The following is a 24973-nucleotide window of genomic DNA, read 5'->3' as shown; positions in this document are numbered from 1 at the left end:
GCTGCCCATAGATATTCATATTTGCTGAAGCGTTGCCTAACATTAATCAACAGAGAAGGGGTCACACAGATAGAGAATGTTTCTTCTTCCTATGCGTGCAATCTTTCGCCAAATCCACTTCCACTTTCCATTCTTTCTTTATTATAAACTAGTGGGAAGAGAAAGATGACTTAAATTAGGCTTCCGGCACGAACACTCATCTGACGCAGCACAGAATTACTTCCACTTCAAGCCTGTGTTCTGTCGAGCCGGCTAATTCGTACAATAGTTGTTATTGCTGGCTCTACCAGATATGTTTTAAAACAAGTAACATTGCTGTGGAAATCCTAGTTGTTACACCGTGCAATTTAAGGTCGCCATTCACAAGCAAATTTCTAAAACTTTTTAACATTTTTGAACATGAATGCGTTGCAATCAGACCTAATTTTCCCGTCTTGTACGTGTCGAATGCATGCTGTTAGTTGAAGGTTAGTGTTCACTGCTATCTTACACATCCTCGGGTTTTCACTGCCGAAACATCTGTACAAAACATGTTGTCTTACCTCTCATTACCTTTGAGAAGACGGAGATAAGTGTATGTTTTATACATGTCTATACATAGTGAATACTCAGGTTCCTGTTATGGAGCATTATGTTTTCTCGAGTATGTTTTAAGATTGAATGTCGTCAATGACCTTAACAAAATAACCTAACTGTCATTTTGAATTATGAAACAGCGCCATCTATTGTCTGCGTTTTAAATCTAAGAATTTAAAACTTTTAAATTAAACTTAATAAATAATTTCATATTTTACAATATACTAGAAAAGATAAATTAATTAAGAACGGCTTAACGTATGATTGTCCGGTGACGGCACCGACTAGTTTCGGACCCGTCGGGATCCATCTTCAGGGTGAGTGTTTGTTTTGAGGATTTCGTGGTCGCGTCGCGAAAAGATAAAAAAAGAAAATTATAAAAATAAGAAAATGGCTATATTTTTTAGAAATAAATCTCTCACTTCCACTATGTTTATATTGTACCAGTGAAATGTACTCTATGACACTCTTGGGAAGAAGACGAATCGACTGACACCTCAGTCGTCGAAATCAGTTCAGTAGTTTAGGCTCCAGGCCGTCACATACCAACCAATATTAAATACAAATTTATAAACGCAAGAAAAACATTTCTTTTCTTATCAGTCGGTTAAAAAAACTTTATTAAACATACATGTTTTTAATATAGGTGTTAATTACAACGATATACTGTCAATTAACTTTATAATTACTTAAAGTTGTCAAATTTGGCGTTACCCAGTTCAGATATTAAGTGGCATATTCGGAACTTTAAATTGAGTTTTCCACGTTAACGATTTGTTATACTCAACTGTGTACAGATTTCGTACGAATAAAATGTAATGGAGTGTAACGAAATTATCAAATGAGTTTATTATTATTTATTGATTCACGAATGTTTAACTCAACGATATTAGTATTACAATTAAACGGTCGATTTGAGTTAATTTTAATATTTATAATTCAACTTGACAAATAGGCCATAGGTACGAAATTAGCGATGTGCGGGCAGTGCGACGGAGCGGGGCGATGTAATCAAAGTTATAGCACAAAACAGCGATGTACACGAAATGAATGGGAGTGGAATAGTAGTTTTGTAGTTTTGCATCGCCCCGCTCGTCTCTAAACCATTATGAAAAATACTTGTTCTATTACGGGTACAATATCTCTCTGCTATGAATAAAAGTAAATATCTAGACAAATCATGACACTTTAGTAGGGAGTTTTTGCAACGAATAAAGTCAAAAACTACTTAACTGATTATAAAAATTCTGTCACCATGTACATACAGGCTAAATTTAATATTATGAAATGTTTTTAAAAATAAATGTCTACACGTGAAGCCGGGACAGGGCGTTAGTATGATGATAAACTCGAGTGCGGTTCAGTAAAATAATAATGAAGTAAGAAAGTGCCAAAAACTACTATAATATTTCAGCCAATCCTAGATCTTCAAAGTATTATCTTAGTGCATCAAGCTCCGTGGTCCAAGGTAAGAAATGTTTCAGTGGTTCTTTGTCGTAATATAAGAAGCATATTTTGTTACCCTTGGGTTCCTCCAAATAGTTATTTCGCTAGATTTCTTTAAAAGAATTAGTTTATGATATTTTTTGCTACGTGTATTTCGGCTCAGTGACTACTCAGTGTTATAGTTTTGTCGTAACAAATGCAAAAAGTACAAATTTAAATATGATTGTTAACTTTTGCCGCTGCGAACTGCAATGCCGACAAGTTATGAGATTCAATCGAAAAAAGACCTTTGTTAATAATGTGAACAGACACAAAATGACATGATTGCATCTAACCTGTACAAAAAATATTATAAAAACTGTTTTTTTTAAAGGAAAATGAAAAACATTTTTATTAAAGTGTTCGTACAGTAGAAACTCATCGTTATATATATATTTAGTTGGATGGATGTTTGTCAAAAGGTATATCTGCAGGGGCTTAACAGATCTCTTTGAAATTTGGTATAGATGTAGAACATAGTTTAGAAAAACACATAGCTACTATTTAAGTTTCTTTCTTATATCCGTGTGGACGAAGTTGCGGACAAAAGCTAGTATTGAAAATTTTCTTAGGCGAGTGCAGATAATAATCTCAATGTCTTGTACCACACATCCAAGTCTACGTGCTCCCAAATACAGAGCTATAAATGTTCGCTTTTCTTGAATCCTAAAATACTTTACGACGCATTTGGCAAATTTTCAGATTCCCGTCAAAAGATTGCGCGCAACTCGTTATGTTTTAAAACATTTTTGTTTTCGCTATCTACATTGTATAGATTTTTATGCAAATTACAAGTGCAATGCCACATTCATATTTCTGAAATTATAAATACTTAATCAAAACAATATTATACTGCAAAACAAAATCTTCTCTGGCGTCCTTAGAAAACTGATCAAAATGTCACCATAATCTTACTAGTTATTTGAGTACAAATAAAAACATATTTTTATATAAAACTATCTGTCGCTCGCGACTCTGTCCGCGCGGAATTAAAAAAAAGTAGTATCAGTAGTCAAATCTTGTATAGGTTATATTATATTTAGTTATAGTTATAGTTATATTATAGTTAGGTTATATTAGGTTATAAAAGATTTAAAAAAAACTTGTACATACAATTTTTTCACAAATAAAAATTTAATCGAGTAACGAGATTAAATTATTCAAACTTTCGTGACACATTATCATTAACTTATATAGGAACTTATATCCGGTGTCGGCACCCACTAGTTTCGAGCCCATCGGGGGCCCTTCATCAGGGTGAGTGGGACTGATATTATTTCGCGGACACGGCCTGTAGTTCGCTCTTAGTATATACCGGATATATGTACGTGAGTGTTTTAGTCGTTCCTATATAAGTTAATGAGTAAAGAGATTAGATGCGAATGGCTATAAAAAAATAATAGAGGAACCTCGAAGAAAATGTGGATGGATTGTGTGAAAGAGGATATGCGTAAGAAGGGAGTGAATTCAGATAGAACGGTTGATACAGATGTATGGAACAGTACCACATACTGTGTCGACTCTCCAGACGATGAAAAAGATAATAACTTTACCAGTTATTTCTATACCAAAACATTTATTGGTCTCTGTTTTTCTAATGTAAGATAATGTAAGGGATGTCGATATTCAAGGTTTGATTGAATTTTACAGAGAAAAATAAGAAAAATCTTCTAATTCGACAAGAAAATTAAATAAAGATGAAGATTGGGAAAAATATTATCTGGGGTCGCAGCAGAGCCCTACCGATGCATCACAACTGAAATAAAGTACGAAAAAAATTATTAAAACTGAAAACACAAATTAATTTTACTTAAAATGAAGCCTAAATTATTCGAGATACCGAGTATTTAAGGGTTCAGCGGAAGCAAAAGTTAGCTTGATTCAACTTACTGAGGATTTCGACATAACAAGGTTCGAATTTTAGTGATTCCATTGCATCTTAATAAAACCTATTATTCTAAACTCCTTGCTTACCTCTAAGTCAAATAAGACAATCAAATATGAAACATAACAGACATGTCAATGACAATATTAAGAAGATAAATTCTCGCAAGTAAATCTAATTCAAAGCATAATAATTTACTGTTTTTTTTTAAAAGCAATGCGTAGAAAATCCAATGTATTATTAATATAATTCTTCTACTAATTTGAGGTGAGCTTAAATTTTTGTCGTATACGATTTCTTAGATATAACAGTCATCACCCCTCATTTACATTAGCATAAAAATTCTAACATTTTTTAAACCATATAACAATAACTTGTTTAAGGAGAAGTAAAACATCTATGTGACTGTTTTGTAGCATCTTGTACCATATTATTGCTAAGGTTGTTCAACAAAGGAGTAACTGATAACAGTTATTTGGTCAAATTATACCACACGCGTGTGATTTGTGAGACAATGTGATTATATTTCGTATTGTCATTAAACATCTAGCTATTAACAGTAAAAACTATTTCTAAAACGACGTTCGACAAGAAAGATGTAAATCCCATCCCATATACTATAAATTTATTTATTACATACCTTTTAAACTTGATAAACACCATCAACAAAGAAATATACAAAGATGAGTGGAGGATTAATGTTTTTGTTTCCAGAAGAAATCGTGCAGTAGAATATAAGAAACAAGAATGGGCAAAGAGAATCGATCGAAGAATAAAGATGCTATCAAATCAATGCTTAAGAAGTCCATCAACAATACACTTAAAGGATCAAGAACCTTTACGCCTTGCAATTTACAAATAGCAAAAAGTAACATTATTTTACTAAAAAACAAAAGTTCATATCACAATGTACTCAAGAAAACCGACAAAATGATGAAAGATCACTGTATGGAAACAGATTTTTGTGTATTAAGACGATATTACAAAGCAAAGAAAAATAAAATCAACAAAAAGGAAACATTAAATTCAAGGTCAAAATATTCAGTCAATAAAGAACCTATTTTAGATGGTTTCGAAAAATCTAAAACGGATAGCAGCGCCTGTGGAGATACTAAACAGCCAATAACTATTAATGATATTGAAGATTTTAATGCAAATCTTACAAACCTAGTCATCAATAACCTTAACAAATTACTAAGAGATTGGATAAAGAATTATTTATTTAATAACGACGATACTAAAAAGAAAATACAAATTATTCTCGATTCAATGCTTAACAAGCTAGAAGGAAAGAATAATTACGTGTCTTCATGTTCGACCTACACAGTTGATATCCGAATAAAGGAATCAAATTCAAAAACTAACTTAGATTCTAATTTAGAGACGTCGCAAAGTTTTAAAATTGATTGTTCTTCAAGAGGCGGTGAAATAGATATTCCTAAATGTAAGACGTTTTCAAGTATAACTGTACCTATGGCGATAAGACATTTGTCCATCATTTCTACGTTAAGTGTACCAAGATATTTTCATACTTGTCATCAAAAAGTGAACAAGAAGAAATTATGCCGTTCACGTACCAAAGTAAAGAGATGTTACAAAAAGAATATTATGTTAACATTTAGCAGATCTAATGGAATAATTTCGAACTCATCAAGTATTGATTTTTTAGAGATGTCAACGAAATCTTTGACAAAACATTTTGCAGCTTACAGAGATAAGAACACGATTAAGAGAAGCGGTAGGAAGCGAAGAATAGTTTTCATACCAAGTTCTTATTGCAAATTTCCAGGTTCTATGTCAGTGACTAATATTAATGAAGAATTTTTAGATAGAAAACTAAAACCAAATGAAAGGAGACAGCCTTTAGATACTTTGCCTAGTTTGGTTAAAACTATTTTTACTGATGATTTGTGGACTAGCACTGACGAAAGTGTGGAGAAAAAGGACATTAGTATAGTAACCGACGAAGTAATTTCCAGAAAAGAAGAAAAAAATACAAAGCAAGTTCGTGAAAATTCAACTAATATGTCTCCATGTAAAACATCTAACACTGCCACGGGCAATGAGTCTTTCCGAGCACAATCCCCACAAACTAGAGCAATGACGCCTCTTAAACGTCTTACTATTTCTGACAATGACACGTCAATTGTAAACGTCAAATCGAACGACAGAGCTAAAGTAGTAAAATCATTCAGTTGTAAAGAATGTTTCAATGGAAAATTCGAAGATGATAATAGAGGTCCTCCTCTACTAACGATTGATTTTATAAATGAAGATAAATGTAATACATGTTGCAAAGATGACTTAGTTGAAACAGCATCAGTCATCCGTCGGATAAATTCACTAAGAAAAATATTTGGAAAAAAAAAGGATTGTTGTAAGAAAAAAGCAGAAGCTCAAAATTCGGCGGAGTTTGAAAAAATTCGACATAAACGTTTTTGTTATGTTCACAAGAAGTCGAATCCCAAGTTAAATAAATGTGAATTTCTAAATCATTTTCAGAATTTATTTAACTATTTTGCCACTTACAAAGGCAAAAGAAATATCAAATTAGACATTCGTATTAATGTGTATCCTACGTTTGAAAGTGGTTCGTGTCGAGACGTGTACAAAGAAAGTAAAAAGCCTTGTCAAAAATGTTATACTGACATGGAAAATTCAAGTACTACATCATTTGGCTCGAGACATTCATTGTACAAAAGTGACTCCAGCGCTAAAATAACACATTGCTGTAATTGTGCTCCCAAACTAATATCAATTTTTGAGGACAAATTTAATAATAAGAAGACAAAAGAAAAGATAGAAACTAGAACTTCTAATTTCAAACAGACCTGCAATACTAAAAAAGACATTAGTAACAAAGTAACTACAACAGCTGATTTAGAAATCGCACAAGAAGTTTTCCAACTACGAAATATAATTAAAGATTTGGCAGTAACAGCTGAGAAATTTGTAAACGAACATTTGAAGACCACAAGTTTAACAGATAATAAAAAATCTAACTTCGATCAGACGATATTATTCAGTACCAATATGGACAGCGTCCAAACGACGTCTAAAGATGCCACAGTAAAGCCAAAAGAAATAGAACGCCATCCTTCTAAAGAAACTCAAATAACTAATAATGCATCGTGTCAAAATCTACCTCCTATAAAAGTAAAGAGAGATGTTAAGAAAAACATCCGAGACTTCCATGCTCGTCTCATGAAGAAAAGTACTTCGTATAATGTTATAGATAGTGAAACGATTCTAAAAGTTACTGATATGACATCAGCAGCTCAAGCGATACATCTAAATTCTTTCACCGATCAAGCTTTAACATGCTCTTTACCCAAATGTAAATCTTTGTATGACATATCTGTTGATTCAAACAAGAATAAGTTGGTTGCATTTTATTGTGAAGAACTGATTACAAAACTTGATAATGAAAATGTAAACAAATCACCTTCTCGAGGTCTTAAATCACAAGCTCAAAAAACTAGTTATCCTGACAAAGATAAATGTTCCATAAACATTACTCCTGATGACAAACAGAAAAGCATAAATAAAGAAGTGGACTGTACGAAATGTTCACCGACTGTTGATAATAATTATGATACGAACAGTTATTCATGCTCGTCTGTTTTTATTAATGTTAATGATAAATCAACTGAGAACAAAATTAAAATTCGTGCGCGTCGATCCATTGGTTTTAAAGAAGGTTCATTATACTGCTTATTGCTATGGATTCCAGTAATTGTCATTATGTGGTTATTGTACACTTATATTATCAAAGATAAACTTAAACCTAAATTATTTTCTTTTGATAAGTTGTCGAGATCGTTAGATTTCGGAAAAAATGGATCACGTCTTAGTATTACATTGTCTGATTTAGGATTTTAGCTGTAATGTTTGTATTGGTTTGAAAATAAAAATATTAATGTGTTTATATCATTTTATATCCTTTAATGCCAAAACGAATACTATAAATGTATAATTTATCTAAGAGATAAAAATTATCATCTTGTTACAGTCGTTACGAATATAAAATGCAGTGTCTAGAAGATAATGATCCTGGTAAAAAGGAAAATGGCCCTAAAACGATGGAACTTAATATGGATTTAGAAAAACTATCAGACACTACAAAAATTAATTGTGAAAACGAGAATATTGACATAGAAGTCGATGGAAGTTCCTCAACTGATGAATCTGTAATAAATTTAAAATTTTCATCGGCTTCCACCAAAACATTAATCGAGCGGACATTCAGTTTAGAAGATAACGAAGAAAATAAACTAAAAGAAGGAAATAATGAAGAAAATCACGAAAACAATATGTCACGTGAAATTGTAAGCATTGATTTAAATGTAGACATGTCTAATAGGGAAAAAAATAATTTTGTTGTAAACGACTCTAAACAGCTTACAAAATTCTTCGATGATATTCCAAGTGTATTGAAAAAATCAGGAACGGAAAATCTTCAAGATGTATGTTCCACAAAAACAAGTAAGAAATCTTTAAAATTTATAAGTTACACAAATCTTGAATATGATATTCAAACATCAAAAAGTTTATGTACTCTAGATAAAGATACCATCGTAAATAAATCTCTTAATGCTAAGACTATATTTCGTCAAGGTGATATAATAAATGTTAATACAGCACAAATTAAAACTATATTCAACACTTACCGCAAACCTTTTGAAATAAATAATCACTCCGACCTTGGAATAAGAGAAAATTATGCAATCGCGACAAATCTTAAAAATATCGTATCAGAACTAGCTTCCTCCTTTTCAATATCATCTGATTCGAAAAAGGGCAGTTTTTCAAGTTCAAATAATTATAATGCAAGCGATTTAAGTCAAGCAACTCTTACTAACTCAAATGCTCCTAATATACTTATTATAAATTCGAGCTCTCTTTTTAACCAAATTTATTTAGAATCAGATCAAAGAATTGAACAACAACATGAAAAGGCTATTGTTATAAATGAAAATAAACAAGAATTCAATGATAGAAAAGATACGATTACTGTACAGAAGAATAATGATAGCGAAAAGTATTCTTGCAGAAATAAAAGTGAAGTTGCAGCTCTAAGTGTCAACGTACGACCAGATTTTTATAAAAAGAAACACGTGTATTCAGAGAGTAATATACAAAAGGATTTTAGATTAGATTTAACTAGAGTGACGGGTATGAAATCTGTAATGTCAGGTACAGAAGATATATTCGATAACAACGAATTCAAATTGAAGTTGACAAAAAACGAACTCTGGGAAACACTTATATTAGCACTTGATATCACGGCTAAAAGACTTGAAGATACTTTAAGTGAGAAAATAGTAAGCAAAGTTAATAAATCCTTAAATATCTTAAGTAAATCAATAAATCTACCGACACTACAAAATCTAGATTTCAAAGCGGAAACTAAATTGATAGGTGATACAATAAAACAGGGGAAAGTACTAAATATTAGGAAACCAATGTTAGAGAAAAAGGCATCAAGTTTGGAAATTGATGCATGTTTACAATGCGATATTGTTAGTACTTCATTCATAGACGAGCATATGCAAAAATTAAAATTAGTAAAAGACAAAAATCAACCTAAAGTTAAAGAAACTAAAATCGTTATAGATAATTTAGTAGGACAACTGGTGCCAAATAAAAAGTGTTTTCTTGAAGAAACTGCCAAAGATTCTCCAATAGTTTTAACTAAAGTTGCAACTGGTAAAAAAAGAGATCAACTCCGACGCTTTAAAACTATGTTACATAATACATTTACATTTATAGTAGAAAATGCTTTAGTGATCATTAGTGTACCGTCATTTTTATTCGTATTATTCCTACTCTATGGTGTGATTTTGTTAGCAATGAAACCTTGGTGACTGGTGATGTTAATTGTTACATTATTTTATTGTTATTATTGTGCTAATATACGTTTTTATTTTATTATATTCAAGTCTACTTCCTACTTGAAAGGATGAGTTTGTTTCAAAAACCTTTCATAGCGACATCGATATGTGAGATTTTTTCCTATTGGGTCTGATGATCGTTAAGCCGATCGGCTCAACTTGAAAGATAGTACATAAGATTATAGTGTGACAGTTTAATTCTAATTTAATTTAAATCTTTGCCTACACATTATTGGTCAGAATTTAAAAATAAACCATTCTCACGATCACATTAGAAAACTTGATAAGTTAATCTATCTATATATATAAAAGAAAGTCGTGTTAGTTACACTATTTATAACTCAAGAACGGCTGAATCGATTTGACTGAAAATTGGTGGGCAGGTAGCTTAGAACCAGGAAACGGACATAGGATAATTTTTACCCCGTTTTCTATTTTTTATTCCGCGCGGACGGAGTCGGGGGTAAAAGCTAGTTAATTAATAATATCATTTGTACACCTTATCTCTTACTTTTAGAACATAATATTGACTACGCACTTACATGAGCTCTGTGATATCTTCTAGCTAGGATTTGGACCATTAGAATAAAAAAAAACTAATTTATTTTAAAATTAAGACCAATGCCATCTAGTTGTTAATTTAGTTAACAAAAACAAATTAAAAAAACTGTATTCTTCCAGTTTATGTTCTACATCTGTGTGAAACCTTCAAACAAACATCCATTCATTCATCTATTTATCCATCCATCCATCTAAACTTTCGCATTTATAATATGTAGTAAGATTGTATGTGAGTTTTTTTCGATTTAGCTACAGAGCTAGAGCTGAACCCCAAATAGAGAGCTAAAATTTAACTAATGAATAGTCAACATAATACTGATTGTACTATGAATTTGTCTATGTCTATTTAACTAGCATTGATTAATTTACATTAATTATGATTCAGTTTATCTGATTTATTACTCTATTCTAAATTATATTAAATTGATAAATGTTGACAGTGACAAAGATATTAATCCATTTGCTATACATTTGTATTATAAGATTAATAGCTTTTGCCCGCGATTCCGTCCGCACGGAATTAAAAAAAAAACTTAATAAGTAGCCTATGTGTTCTTCCAGACTATGTTCTACTTCTATGCCAAATATCATCGAGAACTGTTGAGCCGTTATGGAGATACCTTCTAACAAACATCCATCTAAACGTTCGCATTTATGATATTAAGTAAGTTAATTGACTAAATTGAAACAACAAAAATTTCATTGAAAAACATTTATTATGGTTAGACCATTTTTTGGGAATAAATAACTGGATATAATTGAAACATAGACTGAATTTTGTCAAGTAAAAGATTTTAAATACAAAAATAATTCTCTATTCAAATATGTATAGATATGTATAGATAAGAAATAAATTAAAAGAGGAATCGAGCTCACTTTTAATTTTGTAAGTGACTAGCTAGAAAACTGTGGGTTTCCACTGCCAAAAAAAGATGTTAATACATTTTTACACAGACGTAGAGACAGTGGTAACTAACATTAAGAACCATGCACAAAGAGAAATATCATCTAAGAAAATGACTGAATAAAATAATCCGTAAAAGAACGTTCTTTCAACAGAAGAATAAATTTTAAAATATTTACAATAAAATAAACATTTTAAAAATTATTATATAGTTGTGGTTTTGCGTACTTTTATCGGCGAAGATTTATTATAGAGCATAAGAGTTAAGGGTACAGTAATAAATAATTAAACATGCATTGTCATGAGTAGAGATGGACTATTGTTCTTTTGCGAGTACAAGATGGCCTGATCTATCCACAGTGAAGAGCGGACGAGGGCGGCGGCTCCTGAAATAAAAACCAATAATATAGTAACTGTATTGAATAATAGTAACATTATTTCATTCTTAGTAACTTTTCTGTAAAATTACCAAAATTGAAACTATTGTCTTATTGATATTTCAAATAAGTATCAGCCATTGGCTATAATATCGAGATTGACGACATTGTTACCTTAGTTTAGCGCTCCTATTTCTAGAGGGCGTAGCGACAGCAGTGGCCTGAGCAATGGCAGGTGCTTCTTCAGTGGTCTCCTAAAGAGAGAACGAAAATTTATTTTTTATTTTATTTTACGTTTACATGAAGAGAGCTTAGTACACCTTTGAACTAATACTTATTAATTTGCTTAACCTATTTTTTGGTATCGGTTATACTGCGAAGTAACCGCGACTCATAGTCTTCTGCCAAAAGTTATTATGTTTGTAGAATAGTTGCCTACCTTAATGAAAAGATAGGATTTGTACTATAGGATGGTTCCCTTTCAAATACATTACCTTTATTATCTTATTAGAAGTGAGTGAAAGAGAAAGAGTATTTGGAGTAACAAATAAAAAAATATATGGAATAATAGTATATACACAAAATACGAGTATACGTTGTATTATAGAATGGATGTTGATATTACGCGTTGTTTTTAATCATTATAGTGGGTCAAAAGATGACCTGAAAACCATAGCAAGGGCATTTTCACGCTTTTTAAAAGAGATGTTATAACGCATTTGCCTGCCAGCTATTCGCTTCTCGTGATTTTTCACGTGCAAAAAACTTACAGATGAAAATTATTAAAGTGCTATTGAAAAATAAAGTTCTCACTTCTGAAGTTATTAACTTGAACATATTGATTCGTGTCCGAAGTGCCACTTTAGAGCTTATTGCGTTCAATTAAATATTTATTGAATGGAACGTTTTATTTCATTTCGATTTTATATAGAAAAAAATATAACTCGTATATATCTTTAAAACATCTACGACAATAGTTCAGATTTTTTAACTGGTAAATGCTTTTGAGTACGACGTAAGATTTCATTACTTCATATTCCAATGTTAACAGCGATAGAGGCGGTAGCCGCATTAGATGTTGCACGAATTGTCCACTCGACCGGTGCAATACCACTACCACACAGAAAACGCCTATCTTCTCATTTGCGAAGTATGCCGTCTCGTCTGTTGAATGTCTTGCAGAATAAAATTCTAGTCTTCTTTCTCCCACTTTTTTACCAATTGTTATTGCTAATTGAAGTCTAATAAGGAAAGGATGGGAAGGAAAAGTGGATTCGGTGGGATGTAATTTAACTAACCTCGGTATCAGACTCCGTTGTAGTTTGGTATCCACGGTTGGCTTGGTCTCTCGGACTAGATGCGGGAACACCGTATTGAGAAAAGACACGAGGTTGAGTTCTGAAAAAAAAAAAACATATAAAACGATGATTAATTCATGAGGAATTTTCAATAAAATAAACAATTGGCTAACAAGAAATGGATGTAATTTCAATTACTAGATTTAAATCGAATAAAAAAGTTTAAATGAAAAGTCAATATGATGTGTAAAATATTAACACGAGTCATTACTTACTCGTATAATTATCCTAATATTATCATATAAATTAGAAATCTTTTTACCGTGTACAGCATACATAGTCAGTTCAGCCTTATTAAGTGACCCGGGAGGCCTCATTTTAAAACCAACATGGATGACTGGCTTTTATTATTAACATACAGTGGACTGTATAAAAAAGTACCCGTTGCGTAAGGGTTAAATTTTCCAAGGTTTTCAAGCGGTTAAATTTTTATCTAATGGTGTTAGAAATACACTTGGGTACAAGTTAACAAATTCTTTTGGTCACCTGAATTTCGGGTAAGCTTTAACTAAAATTGAATCCAGAACTTCAAACGTAAGTACTCCAACCGTTAAGCTACTAGGATAAATCGTAGTGTAGCTACAAATTGCCATATTAAATGGGCCAGAATTGATTTTAAAGTCACGTTCGATATGACAAAACGAGGCAATGTTTATTTTGATACAACTAATAAATATTCAATAGGCGGAGTAGAATTAACATTCTCTTAGCATACTGATTACTGACCTTGTCCCGAATGCTGTTGCTACAGCGGTAGCTTTAGTACCATCATCTATTTCCTCTTCTTCTTGCTCTTCCTGATCAATTCCATTATCTTCTTTACTAACATCTAGACCACTCTGTAAAGAATCTTGTCCTTGAACTATAGGCTCTGCTCCGAACTGATTAGGAAATTGCTGAGGAAATTGATTCTGGTAATACTGATTCAGATCTTGAGGATAATTCGCCTGACTTTGTGGAATAAAACCTTGTTGCGCTGTGTATTGAGTTTGGATTTGAGGTTGGTAAGCCTGTTGGGGCTGATACAATTCTTGAGGTTGGTAAGATTGTTGATAAATGTATTGTGGTTGTTCGTTGTTAGTTTCAACTGCTTCTGCTTCGGGGTTTTGTGGCGGAAGGTTCGCTTGAGGCTGGTATACCACAGGTGTAGCCTGAGGGTACTGCTGAGGAGTGATAGGTTGATATTGGTTTACAGGTTGGTATTGTGGTAATGGTTCCTGTGCTTGTAAAGCTGGTTGATACTGGTTAGGAACTGGTTGGTATTGTGGCAGTGGTTCCTGGTTAAACTGAGGTTGACCAATCGGTTGGTATTGATTGACTGGTTGGTATTGAGGTAGTGGTTCTTGGTTGAGCTGTGGTTGAGCAATTGGCTGATATTGAGCAACCGGTTGGTATTGGGGTAACGGTTCTTCCGCTTGTACAATTATTGGATTAGCTGGTTGTTGAGCTTGTTGGACTAATAAAGCTGGTTTTTGTATGATTACTTGTTGAGCTGGGATAAGAGTTTGCTGCTGAGGAGCGATTTGGTTTTGCGCTAAAACTGATGGGAACGCTGCGAAGTGAGTTGGGCCATCGTAACCAGCGGTTTGTTTCGCAGGAGCGCCTTGCTGTGGTGGTTGATAGAATACTTGTTCCCTAATCTGTCCAAACTGTTGCAACGGTACGAACTGTGGCTGTAACTGCAGCTGTGCTAGCGAGCTTAAAAAGAATTCCGGTGGGTATTCTTGTAGATTCTGCTTAGATACTTCGACTGATATTTTAGCTTTCTTTGGTAAATCCTCCTTGTCTAGTTTCTCATCTTTGTTTAAGCTGGGTTCAGTTGTAGGTTCGGCTTGTTTGGGTCTTGCAGTAGTTGAAGGGGCTGATGTAGTTTGAGCGAATTGACGCGGTGATTGTGAGTTTGGCAGACCGCTTGCCGCATTGGGGTTTGCAGGGAATTGTTGCTGTCTCGATAACTGACGAGCCTTTTCTTGCTGAAGCTGAAACTGAATAGATTAGTCATGAACTTCTGGTTCATAAATAACTAACTATAAATAAATACTTAGCTAAGTAAGTTGATAGAATACGATTCTTTCTGTTATATGTACCATTAACTGTGTTTTTTTGTTATTTCCTTTAAGTCAAAGCCGTAACCTAGTGTAATATAACACCGTATCTTTTGTTAATTGGTGACGAAACCTGCATACTGTTAGAACCACGTCTGTAGCACTAATTATGTATTCAACAACACCAAGGATTGAATTTTAATCAAGTCAATTTGGGAACGCTTAGATATTCCACACCTGTGTTCTCTAGTTACTTCAATTACTTTGTAGGGCAACTTACGTGTTGACATTCATATGCGTAATACCAAGGCTTGTTACTTGCACCGTGTGTTATTTGAAGTATATATTTTGTATCGTCATTTCTTAGACAGTTGTTTTAGGTCAGAACAAAACAAATACAGATTTTACTAATAAAAGGGGTAATAAAAATAAGTTACTAGATGCGAAACATATGAGAACTATATAACAAATATGTTTAACAAATAAATATAAACTAAGCAGATTTAATTATTATAGTTTATGAATTGTAAGTTTATCCAATATTCTTTCGAAGTACCTAATTGAAATGTAAACTAAGTTCACGTAGAAAACTGACCGGTTTTGCATTTTAGATATACGAATTTAATCCTTGTATATAAAAAAATAGATGAAAAAAAAATGTTATCTATACCTGAGATTCTTGGAAGTTTGATTCCAATCCCTTGATATCACTGTTGAAGTTCGGACCGACATATTGCTGTCCATTGATTGGCGAAACTTGGAATATCGGCAGCTGTTCCTGTGTCGGCAAGCCTTGGACTGATACATCGGCGACAGGATCGAAACCTAAGGGTCTGTTGGTACGGGGGTCAACTGGCGGAAGATATTCAGCTCTTTGCGGAATCTACGACAAAGAATTTTAAAATAAATATATTATGTTTTTTTATAGTAATAGGTGGCAAACGAGAACAACATAATAAACTGTAAACAGTTGTAATATAATATATGTAACAACTGAATTCGTTTCTCATATGTTTGATGTCCGAATCAATTTATTCATTTTAATTAATGTTTTTAAAAAGCTCACATCATTATGAAATATGGCTACGAGTCGCAATCATGGTTTAAATATTTTATTATATCATTATTAGCGAAAGCTTGAATGGGTAGTTTATATCAGGTATGACGAACCTTTTTTTTAGAAACGTTTAATGAGGTCATATACGTGCCATTAAATAATGTTGACATTGACATTATTAGGAACATTCCGTAGTGTAGGGATCATTCACATTCGCGTTTTTCCTATTTTACACTTTTTTCCTAGTGCATTGTGAATCTTTTGACTATTGACGTGCTTAAAATATTGTGTCGCGTGCCATTGGTTCACCATCCCTGGTATATATCTTTGTTAATACGTTATTCAACGGCTGAATGGACTTCGATGTTTTAACACAGATAGATTACACTCTCGAATAACGCGTAGGCCTCTTACTCGGTTTTTTTTTTAAATTCAATACGGCCAAAGTCTCAAGTGACATTTTAGAACATCCAACAAACCTGTGATGGCGCTCTAGACGGCAATTCGAAGGCGGGACCGCTGGGCCGCCAGCCGCTAGGCGCGTAGGGAGCCGGCGCCTCGCTCAGTGCTCCACTCACCAACAGTAAAATCAGCAGTTCCTGAACGTAACGACCATAGAGTTAAGAATTATATAAAAAGATACTAAAAATAGTTACGAACATAGAGTTATGAACAACTAGAAATGAATAAAAGATAGTAACGAGCATAGGCTTAACAATAGGCAGAGTGGTACTAAAGATTGTAGCGAACATAGAGTTATGAATAGATATAAATGACTAAAAGGTAGTAACGAGCATTGGGAAAAAAAGACAAGTACTAAAGATAGAAACGAAAGTAGAGTTAAGAACATTTAGACAGGAAATAAAGATATAATTTGTTAGTACTTTTTAAAAATACTAAAATGTTATGCCAGTTTTCAGGTCGATATTTTATGTGTGAATTTTTATTTTATAAATCATTTCAAAGAATACTATCAATAAATATATTTAAAAAAGAAAAAAAAATATTTCTACATTTACATTTATACATTTAACCTTCACTGTCTGTCTGTCTGTATTTGTTTATAAAAATCAATAAATAATTTATAAACTTAATACAGCTGGCTGTAAACGGAACGAAAGTAGGTCAATTGAAAAATCACGCTTCGAAATATTATTTTAAAAATATTGCTCGAAATCTATCGAAGAAATTGGAAAATCATTTCAGATTTACACTTTAAATTGACTGTTATTTTAGAAAATATTTAACGAAATGCTAATATTCTAATATATCTTACAAAATATATTCTTCATGCAATTATTACTTTGTAAATAAAGTTATTAATAAAATTAAAAGTAAAATTACGCAGAAAAAGTTATTTGAGGAAAAAGTTATATTTTTTTTTTGTTTTAGTTTGTAGGTTATTAAGTTATAATTATTTTAAAAAATCATTATTGTAATTAGTTTTATTTACTAATAATTATAATTATCGTAAACACTATATTACAAATTAATATAACTGAAATTGTATTAATAATAAAACCCGTAAATCCGATTAAAATATGGCAACCCTATCAAACATTAAAAATATTAAAACCATAGATTATAAAACCCAAACACCACAAATTAGCACAAACACAACACAACATATCACCTTCATTTTCGTTGACTTTCGCTTCTTGATGTCGACGAGCGCTGGTTTTTATAGACAATGCTTTATACAATTATAATTCAGGCAACGAACATATGCCGACCTTACGAATTTACATAGCTAGCTTACGCACTCGGCTGTGTCTGGGATACGACCCTTTTTTGACTGACTACCAAAAAGAGTTTCTCAATTCGTCTCTATGTTCTTTCACCCGACTGAATTGGTTATGCATATTTTAATGTATATCGATATATTTTACTTGTAAATTTCATAGTTAAGTGATGTCGTGTACCATTCCTGAGTGCCAAAGAGGTTCATTCAGTTAGTTTTTATTTAATAATAAACTTGACTTGATTGAAAATAACAATAAAATACTTTTATATTCTTTTTTGTAGATATTTTCATTGAAAAAAAGAGGATAGGCAAAAATTACGAATTTCCTTTTCACGTGATCCTGGTACAACTCTTTCACTTTAATATCTATACGTCTACATATATGCTGTTCAGTTATTCTTCATCCATTCAATATAAACAAAACATTTCAATAACATACTGTACTTACAGGACAATACTGTAATAAGGAAGTCAACAAAAAGTTACACCATATATACAACGTAACTCGGCAATATCAAATATATTAGACTGACCACAAACGCAAGGGACGTGGTAACAATATTGATAGTCTTGTCTGACAAGATTCCAACGACATAATTGATATCAGACTGTATTTGTTTGAAATAAAATCAATAATTCAGTAATTTTCCTGTATCAAAATCATGAGAATCTTATAATTTAATGTTTGACCTGACTCTAAACGACACCCATATAAAAATTTTAGATATCCTTTTTGCTATAGTAAGTATGTTAACGACGAATGAGCGCTACTTCACCATGGCAACGACGTGACAATATATAACGAAAATTCATAGAAATAAAATGTACTTCTTGTGAAGACTTAAGTTTTTAATTCATAGAATAAACATTGGTTCCTTCACTAATTAATTGAAAGGAACTTCGTTCCATCCGGGTGTCCCTTGACACCTCTCAAGTTTTTTTTATTTTACCTTGGCACAGTATATACTACTCTTATATATTAGTTCACATAATCCATCCATACAATCTTCTGTCTTCCTCTACCTTTGTAGCCATCCACATTTAATCACATTACATTCTTCTTTATGTGCCCATGTCTATACCACGGTAACCTTTTATTTTCCTAACCTCTTCAATGTAATTGTAACTTTTGATAGTTTATTTTCGTTATAGAAACGAAGTGTAAATAAAGATCGAATTCAATTTCCCAGCTTTCTTTTAAAGTAATACAACAATCACTTAAACTTTGAAGCTCACAACTTTTATAACGAAAACGTCGCTGTCTAAGAAATGGTTCGCCATTTGCTGTTTGTACAGCTTTATTTAAAAAAAAAACTTCGTTCGAGACAAATTGATTTTTAAAGTCAACGAAGTTATAAGTAAAGGAAATATAAAATCTGTTTGTTTTGAAGTACTCATAAGTAATATATGAAGAATGAAAGTCTATTATATAAAAGAAAGACGTGTTACTTACACTATTTATAACTCAAGATCGGTCGAACTAATTTAGCTGAAGATTGATATGGAGGTAGCTTAGAACTAGGAGACGGACATAGGAACTTTTTTATCTTGTGTGCATTTTTTTTATTCAACGCGGACGGAGTCGCGGGTAAAAGCTAGTAGAAAATAGATTAAGAAAAAGTTTAATTTTGTATTTTAGTTTGATAAAAAAGTGTTAGAATATTATGATTCCGGCCTAACGTTTTCAAGTTATTTTTCACTGTCAATAAAACAATAAAAAAATGTCATCGCTATGTTTGAAAAAATAAAATTAACATAATTATTTAAGCTTTTCATATGTAACTTTAAGTACAATATATTTTTTAATTGTAAATTTTTGACAACGGTCAAACACACACAGTAAATAATTCGATGGCTCCTACGAATGAGGGTAACTTTGAAAACAAATTGATAACTTTTCAAGAGAACCTCTCAAAGTTTCAACCAAATATGAAAATAGGCAGCAAAGGCCTTTTTACTTTAGCAAATATTAAGATACCTGCAAATGTGTATTTTGTTTAGTTCCTGTTGTTAACTAAATAAAGAGGTAGCTTTTAACACAAAAAAGTAAAAAATCATCAATTTGTTACTTTGGTCCTTATACATAGAATATTGAAATCATGAAGCAGTTTCTAAAAACATGACTAAATTGTGTCTTACTTTCTCATACCACAAACATCATAACAGCATTTTAGTAAACATCACAACAGCTTAACCATTAACAATTTAAAAAATAATTATCCACTCGTACCAACGTCATACATTTTCCATACGTTTTTAATTGGTCGGTTTGCTACTTGAAGTTGTTACCCCCATTTCTGTGAGGGTTTTTTTTGCCACGATGGCCCTCATTATAACCTCTTGCGGATGATCTAGCTCCGAGCTACACTTCGACACTGGCAACACTTAAAAGTTTCACGTTCCAGATTTGAACTGGCTGGAACGATGTTACCGCTAAATATAAATTTTTTTTTAATTTCGCATCCGACTCCAACCTATTTTTCAACTGCCAGTTGACACAGAATAAAAAAAAAATCGTGGAAATCGTAACATTTTCTAAAATTTAAAACTGATAAGATGTGACACTTTAAAAATTTAAACAATCTAACCTAGTTCTTGTCCAGTGTATTGTTTGTTAAATGACTGGGTTTCCAATGTGAAAAATATGTGAAAAAAAGATTTTTTTAATATCGATATTTTCAGAGTTTGAGACATTTGAATTTTTTATACACGCGTTTAAAACAAGACAGTGCCAACATTTTCTTATGTTTATCATAATTATAACAGTGGTAGATGCCAGAAACAACATCTGTTGTACGAATGGGCCGACCTGTGCAATACCACGACCACACAGAAGACAGGCGTGAATTGGAAGTAATTTTGCGTTTCGTCTGATGAGTGTGGTGTCGGAGGCCTAATTTTAGTACTATTTCCTTTCCTACCCCTTTTCTATAAAGAAAGGATCGGATCGGGAAGTGGATTTGATGATGGAATAAAGCGAAATATCCTGAATGTGCGTCTCTTACTCCGTCGATTAAAGGAATGCAATGCATCTGCAATATTACAGCGAATTGAAGTGGCCGCTTGCTCCATTGCCACCTTATAATATTAAAAAATCACATATGTGTGTAACGCATAAAAAACGTAAGTACATATACTCGTATATTTACGTAACAAAAATAACTCCATTAAACCAAATTCAAAAGTATCGCAACCACTCAAAGCTTTTCGTCTCCGAAACACCAGGCCTGTAAAGAATTAATGATTTTTTTTTCACTAGCCGACACGATTTTCCTCTTTCCTGTCCTGTGACGTATTTCTTATTCCACACATTCAGCCGAATATTTTTGAATGTACACTGGCATTGAGAGCCTCCAGGAAATCCCTCCGTACAAACGTGATACGAATGTGGGAACAGATAAAAAACCAAAGAGTAAAGTTTCATACGTGCTTTACAAATTGCCAGACAATATGCACTGTGAATTCGACTTAAATGGGAATTTAAAAGTTACATAGCGGTACTTCAGGAGAGCTACAGTCATAATCTGTAAAATATAGTTTAAATATTTTAATGCAAAGATTATTATTATGGGATATATTATTGATTTCATAATTTTCTAACAGATTGCGATAGGATTAGAATAAAATATTTTTTTTTATCATTACAGAATAGAATTTTTATGATAGGACATCTTTTTTTTATATCATGAGGCAAACGAATAAGCGGTCACCTGAATCTGCCTAAATAGGTAAGCGACCGCTGCCCATAATCATCCGCAATTGCAGATGCGGTGCTTACCTTTAACATACATAGGAGGGGATGCACAGAAAGAGGATATATCCTCTTCCTATGCGTCCCTCCTCCCTTAAATCCCCTTCCCTTTCCTTTAAGAAAACTGTGTGGTATTGCACCGGTCGACCCGGCCCATTCGTGCACCCAACAAATATTGTTGTTGCGGGATCTACCACTGTAAAAATAAATTGAAATTACTTTACCAAATTTCAAATATGAAAGATTAATTCTTAGTGAAGTGTACCACAAAACTGTTAGCATTGTGAGATAGAATAGGGCACTTAACTGACTCTGTTTATAGAAAGTTTTGAATGAAAAAAAAAAATTGTTTTAGTGTGGGTTTCTCTTGTCAAAACATGTGTATTTATTATCGTCTCTTTCATTATCTTTGAAAAAATTGAGACAACAATAGCATTATTTTTTTAAATAAATGTTAAGGCACGACAGTTGAATATTACAGTAAGATTACTAAGTCCTTAATTTAGATTTTTACTTTAATTCGAACACTTACAAATTCAGTGTTTCATCTATGAATTTAAAATCGGTGAAATGAAACACAAACAAAAAAATTGTTAATATGAAGTCTAAATAAAAGTTACAAAATTATTAATAAACGTGGTTTCCTTTGAAAAACAGAACTAATATTATTTTTATACAACTGTTTCCGCATTGAAAACTCACAGCTTAATGGGTCCTTTATTTTTTTTTATATCATAAAAGCGCCACAGACTAAATAATCTCCATACACATCAAATAGTCAAATAGCAGTAAACATCTTGTAGCAGATCTCATTCTGGCCTTTATCCAAACAAATACATTGTAACACTTGGCAGAGATTTGGTCATAAACAATAGAGAAGGTTCCATTCGATAGAGTACTGAATATACAATTATTTGTGCGTTGCTTTAGACCAAATCTAATGGTTCGTATATGCTGAAACTACGCTTATACATTTCCTGATATTGACTTGAAATTCATTGTTCTGTAATTGTCATACATTGTCATCTTTTCAAAATAGAGACAATAATATATATTTTTTTATATCATAACGTCGCAAACGAGCAAACGGCTACCTGGATTCGCCGCAATAGCGAGGCGACCGTTGCCCATAGACATCCGCAAATGCAGATGAGTTGACTACCTTTAATTAACGGAGAAGGGGACGCACAGAAAGAGGATATTTCTCCTTCCTATGCATCCCATCTTCCGCCAAATCCACTTCCCCTTCCCATCCTTTCCTATTAAGAAAAGGAGGGAAGGGAAAGAGGAGTAAAATTAGGCCTCCGGTACCACACGCAGAATTGCTTCCACTTGACGCCTGTCTTCTGTGTGGTCGTGGTGTTGCACCGGTCGACCCGGTCATTTCGTGCACCCAACAAATATTGTTGTTGCGGGATCTACCACTGATCTTTTAATTAGATGAGCGTCGGTGGCTCAGGGGTTAAGCGCTTATAATATGCAGGTCCTGAGTTCGATTCCCACTATGTACCAATGTATTTTTCAATTTACATATATACATTTATCCGACGTCCTTACGGCGAAGTAAAACGTCGTGATCAATCTGCATATATCTGAGAAGAAATTCAAAGATGTGTGTGAAGTCAACCAATCCGCTCTGGGCCAGCGTGGTTGACTATGACCTAGTTGACCCCGAGTAGTGTAGCCTCCGAACCCCTCAGAAGGGACGATGCGTTCAGCTAATGATTCATATAATTATATAAATCTTAGGTACTCAAGCTTATGTCAACAAAAATTAGAATAATACCTCTATCAAATCACAAATTCTGCTTAACGTGGTCCAATTAGAGAATGGGCGTTGTGCCAAAATCACTTCCTCTTAGTCCGCAAAAAGTATCACTAAGTAAACCAGGGTAAAATAACATTTCGTCCCTTAGCTAACACCGCATAAGTCATTTTTATCAACTTTACAGAAGACGAAAAAAATTGTCTATTTTAAAAAAACGTGTTTTTTTTTTTAGTAATTTCTTAAAAAATACGCTATTTAGCGGTTAAGAAATAATTATTTCTTTATATTTTGTCGATTTACTCTATTTTAACTTTTTTTACTATTTCTTTACCTTTCAATTATCATGTGAGCAATTGTTAGACGTGGAATGAGCAGCTACATCTAATGGCATTAAAATGTGAAAACCGCTAATTTTCAACTTGAGAGGTGTTGTAAGTTAAAGGACGATTTGTAAAGACTTACGAGTACTTCATTTCATGGAATATTTTGAAACTTTCGACTTGTAGAGTAATAGTTATCTATTGCAAAAGATTTGGAACGTAGGAAAGGGTTAACAAATAATAATGGTCAACGTACAATATTTCTATAAAAATCTTTCCTTACATTTAGGGTAAGCAAATAGTAATGGTCAGTATATATTTCGTTGTAACGATGATTCACAGATCCGCACGGACGGTATTGACCTGTACACGACTCGAATCTATTAGCAGCTTCGACCTCGGCACCTCGTGCGATCAGGTCACTCTTCTATGTCAACTGTACCTGATATACATACTATATTATAATATAATTAAGGATAAAATATTTAATTTCTAGATGACCTTTAAAAGAACCTTAGTTGGCATAAGAACATTTTTTGTGAAGGTCAAAGCGAAGTCTTATTACTAGGTGTATTATCCTGGACAGAGAAATTCATTAAGATAAAATCCCCTTTGCCACCTAATTATTAAAAGCATAGAAACTGTTGTGAAATGAGTCATCATTGAGTGATTCGTTCTGTTAACAATTAACTTACGTAATCCAATTTTAGTCTTCTGTAGACAACAAAGTCTACATTAAATTTACGTTAGTAAAATTAAAACACTATGAAGTTACTTCCAATTTAATATTATTTTATTCTCGTCTTAAAATTTATATTCTAAATGATTCATTACAATATATCTAATTACAATTTATTACGTATTAAGTGTTTAAATCTTAAAAATTAATCTCATTTAATTTTAATTGTAATCTTAAAAGGTCAAATTTCCACGAAACCAGTGTCCGTGTGACCTTTTATAAATGACCAGATGTAACATTTAATTTCTGTTTTTTTTTTTAATTATACATAATACTTAGAAATAAATCGAACTTAAAACCCGTAATGTTCCAACTTGACACTGTTGACTGTAAGTTAAATCTTTATCACAATAGAATCTAGAAAAAAACTAAATACACTAATTTTATGAGTTTAAAGTAAAATCTTGGTATTTCATATTATTTTATTTTACTTTGTAAATTTTCTAAATAAATATTTAAAATTATTAATCTTAGATATATTTTACGAAACCTAAAGTATATTTCCTATA

General features: G+C 32.4%; 1 protein-coding gene across 1 annotated transcript; it reads right to left on the bottom strand.

Moving 5' to 3' along the window:
- Positions 1–11522: 11522 nt before the first annotated feature.
- LOC106709431 (RNA polymerase II degradation factor 1-like) lies at positions 11523–16762 on the bottom strand (the record flags this gene model as incomplete). The annotated part of the gene is made up of 6 exons (XM_014501232.2): positions 11523–11691; positions 11857–11936; positions 12981–13080; positions 13767–15019; positions 15756–15968; positions 16622–16762. Coding segments are annotated over 6 exons (1857 nt in total), but the record flags the coding sequence as incomplete, so codon positions are not given.
- Between the last annotated feature and the right edge of the window lie 8211 nt (positions 16763–24973).

Source organism: Papilio machaon, chromosome 27, assembly GCF_912999745.1.
Source record: "Papilio machaon chromosome 27, ilPapMach1.1, whole genome shotgun sequence".
NCBI lineage: Eukaryota > Metazoa > Arthropoda > Insecta > Lepidoptera > Papilionidae > Papilio > Papilio machaon.
Note: the sequence above shows the minus strand (reverse complement) of the source record. Positions and strands in the feature narration are given on the sequence as shown.